Raw genomic sequence first — 17,268 nt, forward strand, 5'->3', positions numbered from 1 at the left:
TTGTAAGTCTCCTGGTTAGACTTGACTGAATTGTGACGGGCGGACTTGCGCATGCCACTAAGTTGCATTTGTAATTCCTGAACTTCATCTTGAAGTACATCTCTTTCAATTTCACAAACTTCAAACTTAAGTTCCCAGAGTTTCTTTTCCCGATTGAGTCTCTTTAATTCATTTAACATTTTTAGGCTCTTTTAGGGTAAGGTCAAGAATGTCCTGCAATTCATTACATCTATCACAATTATAAGATCTTACCTCGCTTATTTCACCTCGTGCCATGAAATAGTTTTTAGTATTTTCCTTGCATTCATCGTCTGATGTATCTTCATCAGTCCAACAGCCAGAGTATTTGTTCATGTCATTTTCCAGGATGGTCATGAAGCATAGAGTTGCTATTTCTTCATGTTCTGAACTATCTTCATCACTCTAACTCTCGAAGTATTTGTTTTTGCTAAACCCTCTGGAGACTTTTCTTTTAAGATCTGGGAATTCAGCTTGAACATGCCCAAACCTTCCACATTCATAACATTTTTCATCATTCTTGTCTTATTCGTTGTATTGCCTGGTTCACCTAGATGGCACCCTTACCCTTCTTGTATATCTATACCTTCTCATTAACCCATCCATGTTCTTGATACCATAGCAATTTCTTCTTCAAAAGCTTCTGGATAGTCGTCAATATCATTCTCGGGTCCTTCAGTTGTAGATTTGAAGGCCACTGTTTTCTTCTTTTCTTTCTAACTTGTCTTCTTGAGATAGGTTTTCTCGAATGCTATAAGATCTCCTCTAAGTTCATCATATGAAAATTTGTTTAAATCTTGAGATTCGAGTACAACTACTCTTTTCTGCCAAGTGGTAGGTAAACTCCTTAAGATTTTTCGAACTTGATCACCACTTGAATATAGTTTATCAAAAGCTTTGAGATCGCTAATGATTTTGCTGAATCTTGCAAACATTTCCTCAATGGATTCTCCTTCTTTCATCTAGAAGAGTTCATAGTCATGAACCAACATGTTTATCCGAGTTTCTTTCACTTTGCTAGTTCCTTCATAGATGACCTCCAGTTTGTCCCTCATTTCTTTAACCGTATCACAACTTGAAATCCTATCATATTCTTTTCTACTTATAGCATTATACAACAGATTTTGTGCCTTAGCTTCAACCTGTACGACGACCATTTGTTCGTCTGTGTATTCATCTATATCTTTAGGATCAGCGGGTTGTTGAGCTGCGATTGGGAGTGGATAGTTTCCCTTTTTGATAATACCCCATACTTTCACATCATAAGATTTTGCATAGATTTTCATTCGCACTTTTCAGTGAGAAAATTGTTGTCTATTGAAGTATGGTGGCCTGAATTGTGATGTTCCCTCTTGAAAGAGTACTCCAACAATTATTTGATTGGTCATGATCTTTTCTCACAAGTAGTTAAGCAAAAATGTGAGATCTGCTCAGATACCAATTGAAAGTGTAAGAGGGATGAATTGTGATTTTTCTTCTCCTTTTAGAGGTAGTCAACTAATTTGAGTTCTAGTCAACTGGACTTTATAGGAATAGAATGTAAAATATAAATTGCAGAAAGTAATTGACACATTATGTTTTTATACTGGTTCGGATTCAGAGTAAAATCCTATGTCCAGTCCCTTTGGGTTGCAAGGGTGATATCTTTCAAGTATGAAGTGGCTCAGTACATATGAGTTGATGTTGTTATACACCAACAACTTTTGTCACTCGTTCTTCTCTGTATAATTGATACAATGCCTCACCGGTGTTCTTTTCTCTCTCTTCTCTTTTTTGTTACACAAGAAATCTAAAGCACACTACAGTGTTTTGTTTGAAGTAAATCAAAGAGATTGAAGTTGGTTTGATCAAAGTATATTGTTCCAAGGTTAGTGCAGTAGGTATTCATACTTCTCGGGGCCTTCAAATCTTGTACATCTTTTTGAGAGATTGCGAACCCAAGGGAGTTTGTATTCAGACGGATTCGTTGATTGATTCTTTTGCTGACTTGTCTTGACTCATGGGCTTGAGTGATTTCTTCCTTAATTGAGAGAATATTCCCATTGGAAGATCCCGTTATTGATGCCTTCGATTGACGTCATTATGTGGGAGAATCTTTAGCGGATGATTTCGTGCTCGTAATCTTTTTTGATTTAGAACCCTCCTATAATATATCTTTTAATTGATTTTGCCATCTTCCTTGATTGATTTGTCTGCTTCTCTTTCCTTTTTCGTTTGATTCATTTTTGCCTCCATATTATTGCTCAGAATCTTTTCCTGCACATAGAGAGTAATTGGTTATTTTGCATCATTGAAATTTACTGAGATCTAACAACACTGTCTATGAAGATCATGTGCGTGTGTTTTATGCAAATTTGTTTATGAAAGATAAAGATGATTTAGAATCCATGATTTTGGGAACTCGCATTATTCTTGACTCTTATCGGTCTGAGAAAATCTTTGCAACAAAATTTTGTTGGGTATAGTTTCTTTTTCCAACATTCTTGGCCTGATCATTTTGAAACGTCGTTTGAGCAAGAAATAAGTGTGTTGTCTGAAAACCCCCTGACATTGGTCCCAAAATTTTGAAATTTGAGCATCGTGTACTAGCCCACATTATTGCTACTACTCTACTACCTCGTACTGGTTCACTTAGCACCATGTCTCTCTGAGATATGTTTGTCATATACTATCTTGTGAACATGAAGGCTATTAATTAGTTTGCTTGGGTGCGTCAGTACATTCTTGAAAGCATCGGGGATGTCTAATCTTCTGCTAAAAATTTGGCTTATGGTTTACTAATCTCTCACATCTTGCAAGTTATGAAAGTAGATTTTTCTCCCTATGCCCTTAAAACCATCTCCATCACATATGACAAGCCTGTCTTTGCCATGATGGGGTAAACCTTGGTTTAGGAACCTGGTTTAGAAAAGACAAAACACGAGAATTCACTCCTCAACAAGGCACTGGAGGGATTAAATCTAAAGCTAGCAAATCCTCTTCCTAAGATCAGTTGCTACTAATGCAGAAAAATATTGCAGGTATCAAGGAACTGCTAACCTCTATGCAGGAACAGATGGACAAGATCAGGGAAGTAACTAAGAAACTGGAGCATATGTGTCCAGGTTAAGGATCACTCTCCAAGCCACAAAGAGGCAAGGAATCAAAGTTATGCAAGATGTCACTGAGAAGCTGACCAAAGTCATCAAGGAGATTGATGCCTCATATGATAGTTTCTGCACAAAAATGATTAACACCTTGAAGTATTTCCTTGGAAGGAATTAAGTATCTAGGTTTTTTAAATAATTTTTTTCTTTATTTTTTTGTGTTTGTTGTTAAAACTTTTCTTTTGGCTGTGTCTAGATGGGCATGTAGTCGACTATGCCTTGTATAACTGATAGTTGTATATATTTTTTGACTGTTTAACTAGTATTGTTATTAGCTATTATTATCTTCTTGCTCTTTTTGATTGATGTCAAAGGGGGAGAAGAAAAAAAGTACAAAGACAGGGGGCATGCAAACAAATAAGGAGCACAAAGCCAGGGGGAGTAGAAGTACACTCGCAAAGGGAAGTGGCCCCTAAATTAGTCGAACTCTTTTTGGATTATTGTCATCATAAAAAAGGGGGATATTTTTTAGGTTTATTATTTTAATAATGATCAATAATCAAAATAGGAAAGGAAAGAAAATCCTATGAGAAAATCAGAGGAAGCCAACGACTATGTTCTTCAAACTCTGCATCAAACGGAAAGTGAATCAATCAATCAAAGAACAAGGAAGGAAAGTCAATCAATCAGACTTGCTAAAGATTCTCAAGCGTGCAAGAAAGGAAAGAGAGCCAATCAAGGATAGAGAGAAAATCAAATGGCAATATGCGGAAGCTCTAATCAAGGATAATTGGAGGAACCAAATTTTCAAACTGAGAATGAATCTGGCCACATCTCTCAAGCTAGATTCATGAGGCTATTCTTGGGTCTCACTCTTAGAAATCTATGCCTCACAAGGAAAGACCTCCAATCATTGCTGTTGTGCAATCCTAGAAAAGAGAAATCAGAAGACTCATCGAGCAATATAAAAGAAAAAGTAGAAGGGCAAAGAAGATCACGCAACTTCACATCTGTTTCTACACATTTCTAGTTCTTAGTACAAACATTGTATTCTTGAGTCTACAAGTATCGCAAACGATAAAAAGACTTAGAAAATAAAATAAGAGTTGTGTCAACACTAGAAAAAATGTTGTTGATGTATATCGTTGGTGGTGAACGTACTAAAACCATCACTGTTATAAAGACTTATTGAAGATCTAAGAGAACCCTTGTGACCCAATAGAACTGGACGTAGGTTCACACCGGTACTGAACCAATATAAAAACTGTTGTGCCTCTTTTACTTTCTGTCTGCGAAATTTAATTCTGTTGTGATTGATCTCACTGTGAAGTTTAGTCGACTAATTCCTCTTATAGTCAACTAAGTTTTAAAATCGGCTACAATTCACCCCATCCCCCCGTACTTTCACTTAACAAATTGAAACTCCAAACATGTACTGTAACTCTGACCCCTAGACTCTGGCATAAATTAAAAAAGGAATTTTTACCTCCTATAGCAAAGGTTAACACCTTATTTATTTTAAATAAATACCATTTAAAAAAATTATATTTTATAGATATCTTTTAATGTTTATAGCAAAATATTTAATTTTGGTTACCTCCTACCCCTAAGCCATTAAATACGCTATTCAGTTACACTATTTTCTTTCTCTCTCTACTTTGATACATGCCATTGTCTTCCCCCATATTTTGGGCTATTCTCCGGCGCCAACGCTCTTCAACTAGACTCTGCCATTCTTCCACCAAATTCCTATTGCTGCTTTTCACAAACCAATTGCCAATATATTTTTGGACTTTGGCCTCTCTTTATAAAGCTAGAATAAACCGAAGTAGATTTATTTGACTAGTGAGAAAGGTATAGGTAGGGAATAAAAATCTTTTGAAAGAATCCAACAACAGTAATTTGTCGCCATTGATACATAATTCGACATTGAAGGGTATAAGTTAATTCGTCTTTATCAATCAATTCGTCATTGAAGGATATAAGTTTCTGTGATTTCTACATCTTCTGAGATATGACACTAAAGGCTTTGGCGTTGTTTTTTGTCATTGTGGCGGTCTTATCGGCGGTTGCTTCTGCTCAGGGAGTGACCTCGGCTCCGGCACCATCGCTGGACCAAGGCGGCGCGTTTTCACTACCGGTTTCCGGTGAACGGCAGATTCGTTGGAAATTAGAGTTTGTTCTTGAACAAAGACGACGGAGTTTGGGGCTGAGCAATTTGATTTTCTGTTAATATATTTCAATGTATTTTCATGTATTTCATTGTATTCATTGTCTTTTTTTTCATTGTAATTCAATGTATCTCGTTGTATTCCATGTATTTCGTTGTATTCACTATCTTTTTTTTCATTGTATTTCAATGTATCCCGCTGTATTCTATGTATTTCATTGTATTAACTGTCTCGCTATATGCCATGAATGTATTCATATATATTTTTTAATTAATATAATTTATGTATTCAGATGTATTATATAATTTCTCTGAAGATTGCTATGTTTTTGGAGTATTTTTTGGTTGAGAATCTTTTTATAACTGAAAATATAAAATTTGTATGTTATAATTGAGTTTGTTGAGTTATATTAGGAGTCTATTATGTTAATTGATTCACTTTCCGTTTTAAAAATAATGTAATCCCTTATTTCACGCCGTGAATACAGTCGAATACAATAACTTGTCCAGCTGTAATTCCATGTTTCACTCCATGAATACAGTCGAATACACTCGAATACAACAACTGATTAGCTAGACTTCCCTGATTCACGCCTATTTTTGTTACTGTATTCATGAATACAATAGCTTAAATACATTAAATACATTTTATAACCACAAAAAAGGTATCCATAATCCGTAATATAACAAATGGTATCTATAGATGACTAATTACTGTTAAAAAATAGTGCTTTATGAAAATTTTTCATTAAAAAATCCAGCTCCAATTATTTGATGTCAATACCTAAACGCACACCAGATTAAAACCAATGAAAATTGATTACAAACCCATATAAAATGACGTACCCGCATGATCTAACAACCTAAATCCATATCCCCAATTCGTAATATTTTCATTAATTTTTGAAATGGAAAAGGTAGATAAATTAGGTAATTCTTTCATTAATAATTCCGTGACGCTGAAGGCCATTGAAGCAAAGGCTTTAGCTAAATTACAAGATCTCTATGAACAATTGAAAGAGAACGATTTAGCCATGTGATTGATTGGTTATATTGGAAGAATTATTTTAAAAATATATTACATCTTAAGAAAAGCTGGAGAAGTGACTTTAAAATAAGTATATATATATTACTACTTATTAGAAGGGTATTTCTGTAATTTCATAAAAACTGAGCAACACGATTAGCCAAAAAGTAAATGTACTGTAGCTGCTACATAAAGTTTTTAGTGCCTTGACGAAACTACCCTCGCTTATCTCATCAACCATCAGCCCATCCCTTGTACCAGTTTTTGAAGTTTCACTTTTTGCCCATGTTTCCACTCTTTATTACACTAGTAATAAGTACGAGCTTACGCGTGTACCCATGCCCATCTCGATGAGTATAAACTATTAAAAATCACATAAAATTTATATGAGAAGTGTAGTTGAGTTATAAAATAAAAATTAAAGAGAAAATACAAGTTTTCGAAAATGATATTGTTTGATCCTATTTAACTAACTTAATATAGGTAAAAACTTTGTCATAGTAGTTCTCATTCGTCTCTCTCAGTCTATTCAACTTGAAATTCATTTCAGTTTTATGATTTATTAACATTATAAATAAAATAATTCTTTTGTATATTATAAAAATTTAATAGCTTTGTTTCATCTATTCTATTACAACAAATAAATACTATTTGTAAATAGTATATTATAGTATTATTTTTATAAATAAATTAATCGTAGATTTAAATCATCTTATTTTGGATTGTCGGATTTGAACAAATTAATTAATAATGCCATCGCTCAAAATAAATAGCCAATTCACAAAGCTCACTGATGCTGGTAGACTTGAGTAAGTACTATATTAACATATTAGCTACTTTCCAATACCATCTTATGCAACTATTGCTAGAATCATCCATTGAATTTATGTCGTATTTTTAATGTAACAGTTATAGATATATTTACATAGAAAAGGACTATACTGATGAAAATTCTATAGATACATAAAGATACTTAAAAATCTCTATGATAAGTAGAGGAAAGAACATACTCATCAATAATCACAAAGTGCATATATACTTGGGATTTTAACACATTCAAGACCAAAATACCCAAGAGTTCAAATCAAATTCTAATTTTAATTGTATTTCAAGATGGTAAAAAAAATTAAAAATATTTGAATAAACAATCTCAGTTCCTGAAATTAATCCCATATTTTTTTTTATATGCTCATGGTCTACGTAATTTCAAATCATGACAGAATAAGGACCAAACAATGAGTAGTTAGAGCACAAATACAATAGTTTAATAAATTAATTATAATCACAAGACGAAATAAACAATTAAAATAGTACATGAATCTTCACAGAGAAAGTTCTAAAAGAATGAATAAATAATAAATGAATATCAAAGTTACCTTAGTATAACTGAGGCTTCTGTATCTCTTGCAGTAATATTGGTCTAGTTGTTCTCATTAAAGTGATAAGACATTCACCAAAGCAACAAATAGTCATATATAAGTTCATATACTCCCACAATTACCTGGACTATTAGAATAAACCAACCCAACACATGCAAAAGAAAAAAAAAAAAAAAAGAACTAATTCAAGTAGGTTGGCTTCGTTTGTGCGGTGCTATAAATCTCGCTTGGCTTCGTTTGTGCGGTGCTATAGTCCAAGTAGGTTTTATGGTAATGGAATTTCATATTTCATAAGATAATCTAAAGTTCCTTCATTTATGGAACGTACTACGATTTAGTCTTATTAATTCAAGTATATAAATAACTTATATAAGATATTATATTTATGTTATTAATTAATTGATTTAATATCCTAACACTACTAGAATTCGGCCAAAAAGCGACCAAACATTGACGACCAAATTTGGTCTGTTAAGAAAAGCGACCAAAGTTGGTCGCCAAACTACCGAAAATAATAAAAAAAATATTTGAAATAATTTAGCGACCATAGTTGGTCGCTATTTGGACGTAAATTTAGTCAAACTGTTAACTGGACTGGTCAGACTTGCTTGGTCAAAGATACACTGAGTTTAGCGACCAATGTTGGTCGCAAAAGTGGGACCCACACAATTTTTTTTAATAATTTTATTATTATTTTATAAAACTTATAAAATATAAATATATATAATTTAAAACTTGCGACCAAAGTTGGTCGCTAACTGAAGGATAAGAAGATAGCGACCAACTTTGGTCGCTAAAGTGGGACCCAGTTATAATATTTTAATAAATATATATTTATGTAAATTTTTTATAAAATATAAATAAATATAATTCAAAATTTAGCGACCAAAGTTGGTCGCCAATGTGGGACCCAGTTCTAACGTTTAACAATTTTTATTATTAATTTAAATATTATATAAAATATAAATAAATCTGATTAAATTTTAGTGACCAAATTTGGTCTCTAATTTAAATTCATGTACATTTAGTGACCAACTTTGGTCGCTAAATTAAATTCATTTAAAGTTAGCGACCAAAGTTGGTCTCTATATGGTCAAATTTAAAAATCACTTTTGTGTTTACTATGTAAATAATATAAATGTAAGTCGTTAATAATTTTGTAATACAAGGGATGAATAGTACTACGAAGCGGGCGTGTGTGTCTATATATATAATATATGTACTTACGCTATACTATGCACTAAGTATAAGTGTATGAGGTAATACCGTATCGAATATAGCTTATATATATATAATATATGTACTTACGCTATACTATACACTAAGTATAAGTGTATGAGGTAATACCGTATCGAATACAGCTTATATATATAATATATATACTTACGCTATACTATGCACTAACTATAAGTGTATTAGGTAATACCGTATCGAATACAACTTATATATATAATATATATACTTACGCTATACTATGCACTAAGTATAAGTGTATGAGGTAATACCGTATCGAATACAGCTTATATATATATATATATATATATATATATATATATATAATATATGTATTTACGCTATACTATGCACTAACTATAAGTGTATTAGGTAATACCGTATCGAATACAGCATATATATATATATATATATATATATATATATATATATATATATATATATATATATATATATATAATATATGTACTTACGCTATAATATGCACTAAGTATAAGTGTATGAGGTAATACCGTATCGAATATAGCTTATATATATAATATATGTACTCACGCTATACTATGCACTAAGTATAAGTGTATGAGGTAATACCGTATCGAATATAGCTTATATATATAATATATGTACTCACGCTATACTATGCACTAAGTATAAGTGTATGAGGTAATACCGTATCGAATACAACTTATATATATATATATATATATATATATATATATATATATATATATATAATATGTACTTACGCTATACTATGCACTAACTATAAGTGTATTAGGTAATACCGTATCGAATACAGCTTATATATATACAATATATATACTTACGCTATACTATGCACTAAGTATAAGTGTATTAGGTAATACCGTATCGAATATAGCTTATATATATATATATAATATGTACTTACGCTATACTATGCACTAAGTATAAGTGTATGAGGTAATACCGTATCGAATACAACTTATATATATACAATATATATATACTTACGCTATATTATGCACTAAGTATAAGTGTACTAGGTAATACCGTATCGAATACAGCTTATATATATATATATATAATATGTACTTACGCTATACTATGCACTAACTATAAGTGTATGAGGTAATACCGTATCGAATATAGCTTATATATATAATATATGTACTTACGCTATACTATGCACTAAGTATAAGTGTATGAGGTAATACCGTATCGAATATAGCTTATATATATATATATACATACGCTATACTATGCACTAACTATAAGTGTATTAGGTAATAGCGTATCGAATACAACTTATATATATATATTATTTTTTTTAAAATAGTGACCAACTTTGGTCGCTATTTTGGTCAAACGGTCAGAATATAGCGACCAAAGTTGGTCGCTATGTCTAAAGATTCAAAACTGTTTTACCCACCAAAATAGCGACCAACGTTGGTCGCTATTTTAATCACATAACTCTCGAAACCGGGATCTCCTCCCTGTCGCACCTCCTTTTTACCGCGCTCGCGGGGCGTGTGGGGAGTTTTCTCCAATTGAAGGACAGTCGAAACGGGATTTGTTTAATTATTTAAGAGTCGCCACCTGGGAATTTTAAGGCGTCCCAAGTCACCTGTTTTAATCCCTGAATCGAGGAGAATATGACTCTGTTTATTATTCTGCGAACCAGAAATCCTGAGTAAGGAATTCTGTTAATCCGGAAGAAGGTGTTAGGCATTTCCGAATTTCGTGGTTCTAGCACGGTCGCTTAACTGTTTTTATTATTGGCTTAATTATCTTGATTTTACTAAATACATTTTTATTGCATGATTTTACTACTGCTTTTTACTTATTGTTTACAATTATATGGATGAATTACGCGTACGTATATTCGTATTATATATTTTTTATAATTACCGGGGATTGTGCCACGCGTACGTGTACACAATAAAATTGTCCATGTTATAGTTTTATAAAAAATATATATTCGAAAATTAAAAATAAAATCAGGAACATCATCACCCTTTTTATTTAGATAATGAACTGCACACCTCGGGTTATATGAAATTATTTTAACATCCTTGGAAAAATCCTTTTCTTAAATATTCGCTCGAAATTGCGCGTACGCATAATCCGAATTTGCTTTTAAAAAATATAATCAGGGTACGCGAACGCATCCCTAATTGCGTAAAATTTTTGTAATAATATTATGGATTTTCCACAAAATTGTTTATTATATCTACACATTTTTTATATGAAATTCCTGTAAAATTCATATTTTAGGGGATGCCTTTAAATTCTTAAAAGAATTCACAATTTATTAAGTATTGCCCGTTGACTATAATTTCCGAGTATTAATTATGTTCATCCCAAGACTATTCAAATTCAAAGTAAAATAAGAACATGATTAATACTATTCTTCACAAATACAACATATACATATACCAAAGGATGAATGCCATATGAAACTCACAAAAATAATTTATGAAGGGAAGAAGTATTTTTGAACAATTTTTATTTATTTTAATTAATGCAAATTCTACTTTTATTTACCATTGATATAAAGTGTTGCGATTTGTTCTTATACATATCACCTCATTCTCACATGCTTGTTTTTGATCCAGAATTATAATTGCTCAGTTTATTTATAACGATAAATAATCAAATTGATGAGAAAAGAGTTATTATTCAAATTGATTCAATTCGAATTGTATTACATACAACATAGTTGTACGCCTAAACATTCATAATATTCTTAACATCATGACGAGCTATACCAACTCACTTTACTCATATGATTATACCTGTCATCATACCATATAATAACTTATACCAATCTAAACAAAATCATATTTGTTATAAGATATACTACTAATGTAACTTCTTAATATTTTCATTCTACTTTACATTTAGCTAATGGTATTATGGGATGTAATCAATGGCCCATTTTTATGCCTTACTCCCTGTTTTGACAATTCACATATACATATACCCATGAGATTTCGGAATGGCTAACATTATTACAAAGCTTTATATGAATTTCAAAATAAGACAATTAACTCATAGCTATCAAATTGAATTCACTACTAGTTAACTAACATGAAACAAAAAAAATGAAATTTAAACTAATGAACTTGGACAATTGGAAACAGAATTGCAATTCAGGCTTCATGGATTTGTCATGTTGAATCTCTTTTCAACATAAAATTCAAAAGATAAGTACCTGGAAATGAAGGTAGAAGAAGTAAATTTCAGCAGTAGCAGCAGTAACAAAATACTGGCAGAATATCAGTATTTCCAAAGATTTGAGCAATAACAAGACCCGAGAAACCCAGATTCACAAGAGTAAAGCTTCTTAAAGAACTTCAGAATTTAAAACCAAATAGTATCAGTACACAGACCCGGACAGATTCCAAAAAAGAACAACAAAGTTTCGGATTTTTTCTTTTCTTTTCTATTTTTTTTTGTTTCAGCTTCACTGTGTGTGTGTGTGTGCGAATACTTTCTTTTCTATTTTTTTTTCTAAAAGAGCTCCTAAATCAGATTTCTTCTCCTCTCAAAATCAGATTTTTCTTCTTAAAATCTTTCTGTTTTAAAATCTGCCTCTATCAGATTTTTTTCTCTTTCAAAAATGTCCCCTTAAAGTCTGTCCAGCTCCCTGTATTTATACAGGGCTGGTCCTATACAGTTTAGTGCTGGATGGACCCTTTTCTCCTTTTAAAATCAGAAAGTTTTCCATTAAAACTTCTTTTGAATACTTTAAATCCTATTGAGTGCTATTATCCTGTTTTTCAGCAGCTCATTACCCTTTGTTTCCCATTAGTATCTTAAATTATAGCCAACCAACATTCCATTTTCAGTCCACTTATTCTATCACATTACCCTTACTATTCTGTCCAAAAAATGTCCCAGATTTCCTACTGTAATTACTGTTATTACTGCCTTAAATTCAGAATCTAACAATACAGATTTTAAAATCTGTTTAAGCAACTATAACCAATCCTAAAGTTTTGGACTGAATCTTAACTAAGGATGTAACTTTCTAACACAATTACATTTAATCAACACTTGTAAAATCACACCAACAACATAACAACATATCACTGAAATCATTATAACAATTCAGACTGGACTTAAATATTGAATCAAGATCAAACATACACAGGAGCATTGTCAATATATTGACAATGCCCTGTTCAGAAAACAATATATACACATCATACATTTGAATTCACTGATTTGCAAACAAACATGATTTAATTGACGAGTATTAATCAGTTGACTATTTACAACATTTGTCCATAATCAGTCTAAAACAATAGAAGCAGACTGTTTCAATCAGCATTTTCAGAAATGAAAATTCGTAATATAACTAATCGACGAACTTAATCGAGTCGATTACACACATTGTAAACAATCACAACCAACAGAAATAATTCATATTTGGATTAAGTAGACGGGTAGGAGACAAAGATGACAGAATTAATCAAAATAAAAACATGAAAAATTAACAGGTTATTAAACAAACAAGAATACATGTAGAATATTCATAAGAAACAGAAAAAATACCTTTGGATCCTTCAATTTTATTCCGACTTGGACTCAACTTGGATTCAGACTTTGTTTGAAATCAAACAGACCTTAGTCGAAGTATTTTCCACTGAAAATACTTCGACTAAGGTCGATTAAACCTCAATCCTTTAATCAATTTGGACAAAATCCAGAAGTTTGGTATTTCTAGGGTTCCTGAAGGTTCGATTTGGGACTTAATCATTTCTGGTTAGATTCGAGGGAAACCAAAGATGTTCTAGGCACGAGGGAGGTCAGGGGGGTAACTGGTGTGAGTTTGAAGTAGGTTGGGATAAGGTCAGGTTGTACTCGAATCTTCAAATGAAGATTCGAGTAGTTCCAGTATGATTCGAACCATGCAACTAACAGATCCTTGGTGAGGGAATTTAGGAGAAGCTGTGGTGTTAATTTGAGAGCCATTGGAAAGGTTTGAGTTTTCAGACCCACCTTCGATTTAATATTCGAAGAGTTGGGGTCTGATTCGAAGGAAACTAAGGTCAGATCGGTGTAGAGGATGTTCAGGGGTTCTAGGGTGTTATTTTGGTGACCGGCGGCGTTGTTGCCGCCGGGTTTCAGGCGGTGGGATTCTAGGGCGGCTAGGGTTAGGGGTGGGTCTGAGGAAGATGATGATGAACAGTGGAGAGGGGGGGTTTAGTTAGGGGGCCGGGGCAAGGGTTTGGGATTTATATAGGGGGAAGGTGAATTGATACAACCGTTAGATCAAGTAGAATGAAGGGCCAGGATCAGTTCATTAAACCAAAGGATGTCGTTTGGTTTAATGCCAGGGTTGGCTGAGTTGGGTCAATGGGTCGGGTAGAGGGTTCCGGGTAAGGGCAAGGTATCTCAGCCGTTGGATTGATTTAATCCAACGGTCCTTGATGAAACGGGACCAAACGTCGTCGTTTGGATTTGTTCCTGAGTTGGACCGGACCTGGGTTGTTTTGATTGGGCTGAGGGGGGGTTAACTTGATTTTGGGCCTGGATTTTAATCCAGGTCCGATTTTTTATTTCTTTTTCAATTATTTCATTTTTCTAATTTAAATTTCTAATTTTAATTATAAAACAATTTTAACTTCACAAAAATATATTAATTACTTTATAACAATTATTTAACACATAGATAAAACATTAATTACACAATGGAATATTTAAAATAGAACTATTGCATATTTTTTTGTGATTTTATTTAAATTATCTTTTAAATGCATAATTAAATCCTATATGCATGCAACATGTATTTTATTTTATTTTTCATCTTATTATGACAAAGTAAACATTTACGGACATAACACAAATATTTAACACCACGCAAATTCAAAAATTACACAGTAAAAGAAATTTTTATTTTTTTATTTTTTTGGAGTAGTTTTCGTTAAGGCAAAAATCACGTGCTCACAGCTGCCCCTCTTTGTGCGGAAACTCGAAGAGATTTCGTGCAAAGATAAAGTGAGCGGATACGAGCAATTTTTGCTCGTTCGAATACTCCGTGGGAAGCATTTTTTGAAAGATTTGACCGAACCTCTGCTTCAAAGGTTTCCAACATATCCTTGGCTATAAAGGAATCAGGTCAATGTAGTTCAGGAAGTTTTGGGTAGCTGGGACTACCATGGGACTGTGATGTTACTGCTGCTTCGTGCTGTTTTTACTGCTTGCTGACCTCCTTATTACACCTTACTTCAAAGGTAATACAAAAACTAAACTAGATTATGGTACAGGAATTATAAAAAATCTTATCTAGATCATGCCCTTGCGTTTCTTGTTGTCTTGATATCTTGGTGACTCTTGGGCATTTGGCTTATTCCGTATTCCTTTTCATTGTGTCCCGTATTTTTTCATCTGTTTGGGACTCTTGTTGTTTCCTGCTGGGGATTTTGTTGGATTCCTCTGCTTTATTGATTCTAAGTGTGCTCCTTTTTCATATGAGCGGGCTTTTGATTTCAACACTTCAATTGCATTCCCTCGTTCTCCAGGTGGGTGGCTTGACTGCTTCTTTTCTTTCTTCATCCTCATTCTCCAGGTGGGTGCCTTGACTGCTTCTTTTCTTTCTTCATCCTCATTCTCCAGGTGGACGCCTGACTTTTCAATTCTTCATCCTCATTCTCCAGGTGGACGCCTGACTTCTTTTAATTTTTATCCTCATTTTCCAGGTGGACGCCTGATTTCTTCTTTTCTCATCCTCATTCTCCAAGTGGACGCCTGACTTCTTCAATTCTTATCCTCATTCTCCAGGTGGACGCCTGACTTCTTCTTTTCTCATCCTTATTCTCCAGGTGGACGCCTGACATTCTTTTAATTTTTATCCTCATTCTCCAGGTGGACGCCTGACTTCTTTAATTCTTTGTCCTCATTCTCCAGGTGGACGCCTGACTTTTCAATTCTTCATCCTCATTCTCCAGGTAGACGCCTGATTTCTTCTTTTCTCATCATTATTCTCTAGGTGGACGACTGACATTCTTTTAATTTTTATCCTCATTCTCCAGGTGGACGCCTGACTTCTTTAATTCTTTGTCCTCATTCTCCAGGTGGACGCCTGACTTTTCAATTCTTCATCCTCATTCTCCAGGTGGACGCCTGATTTCTTATTTTCTCATCCTCATTCTCCAGGTGGACGTCTGACTTCTTCTTTTCTTATCCTCATTCTCCAGGTGGACTCCTGACTTCTTCAATTTCTTTATCCTCATTCTCCAGGTGGACGCCTGACTTCTTCAATCCTTCATCCTCATTCTCCAGGTGGACGCCTGACTTCTTTTTCTCATCCTCATTCTCCAGGTGGACGCCTGACTTCTTCAATTCTTTTCCTCATTCTCTAGGTGGACGCCCGACTTCTTCTTTTCTCATCCTTATTCTCCAGGTGGACGCCTGACATTCTTTTAATTTTTATCCTCATTCTCCAGGTGGACGCCTAACTTTTCAATTCTTCATCCTCATTCTCCAGGTGGACGCCTGATTTCTTCTTTTCTCATCCTCATTCTCCAGGTGGACGCCTGACTTCTTCAATTCTCATCCTTATTCTCCAGGTGGACGCCTGACATTCTTTTAATTTTTTTATCCTCATTCTTCAGGTGGACGCCCGACTTCTTTAATTCTTTGTCCTCATTCTCCAGGTGGACGCCTGACTTTTCAATTCTTCATCCTCATTCTCCAGGTGGACGCCTGATTTCTTCTTTTCTCATCCCCATTCTCCAGGTGGACGCCTGACTTCTTCAATTCTTTGTCCTCATTCTCCAGGTGGACGCCTGACTTTTCAATTCTTCATCCTCATTCTCCAGGTGGACGCCTGATTTCTTCTTTTCTCATCCCCATTCTCCAGGTGGACGCCTGACTTCTTCAATTCTTTGTCCTCATTCTCCAGGTGGACGCCTGACTTTTCTTTTCTTCATCCTCATTCTCCAGGTGGACGCCTGATTTCTTCTTTTCTCATCCTCATTCTCCAGGTGGACGCCTGACTTCTTCAATTCTTTGTCCTCATTCTCTAGGTGGACGCCTGACTTTTCAATTCTTCATCCTCGTTCTCCAAGTGGACGCCTGATTTCTTCTTTTCTCATCCTCATTCTCCAGGTGGACGCCTGACTTCTTCAATTCTTCATCCTCATTCTCCAGGTAGACGCCTGACTTCTTCAATTTCTTTATCCTCATTCTCCAGGTGGACGCCTGACTTCTTCAATTTCTTTATCCTCATTCTCCAGGTGGACGCCTGACTTTTCAATTCTTCATCCTCATTCTCCAGGTGGACGCCTGATTTCTTTTTAACTTCTTATCCTCATTCTCCAGGTGGACGCCTGACTTCTTCAATTCTTTACCAGATATTTCCTG

The 17,268-nt window shown here is 34.0% G+C and overlaps 1 protein-coding gene across 1 annotated transcript; it reads right to left on the reverse strand.

Moving 5' to 3' along the window:
• Positions 1 to 734: 734 nt before the first annotated feature.
• Positions 735 to 1,304, reverse strand: LOC142165285 (uncharacterized). The gene is made up of 2 exons (XM_075223874.1): positions 1,032 to 1,304; positions 735 to 980 (listed from the first exon to the last, which is right to left on the reverse strand). The coding sequence occupies exons 1-2, from the start codon at positions 1,302 to 1,304 to the stop codon at positions 735 to 737; spliced, it is 519 nt and encodes a 172-aa protein (XP_075079975.1).
• Between the last annotated feature and the right edge of the window lie 15,964 nt (positions 1,305 to 17,268).

The sequence above is a fragment of the Nicotiana tabacum genome, chromosome 10 (assembly GCF_000715075.1).
Source record: "Nicotiana tabacum cultivar K326 chromosome 10, ASM71507v2, whole genome shotgun sequence".
Taxonomy (NCBI): domain Eukaryota; kingdom Viridiplantae; phylum Streptophyta; class Magnoliopsida; order Solanales; family Solanaceae; genus Nicotiana; species Nicotiana tabacum.

Bases quoted from the DNA above. Each gene is read 5' to 3' on its own strand.
- LOC142165285 (XM_075223874.1), bottom strand. From the start codon at position 1,304: ATGAAAATCTATGCAAAATCTTATGATGTGAAAGTATGGGGTATTATC. The intron at 981-1,031 runs GTGAAAGAAACT...GAACTCTTCTAG, and splicing joins TCTATGAAGGAACTAGCAAA to ATGAAAGAAGGAGAATCCAT.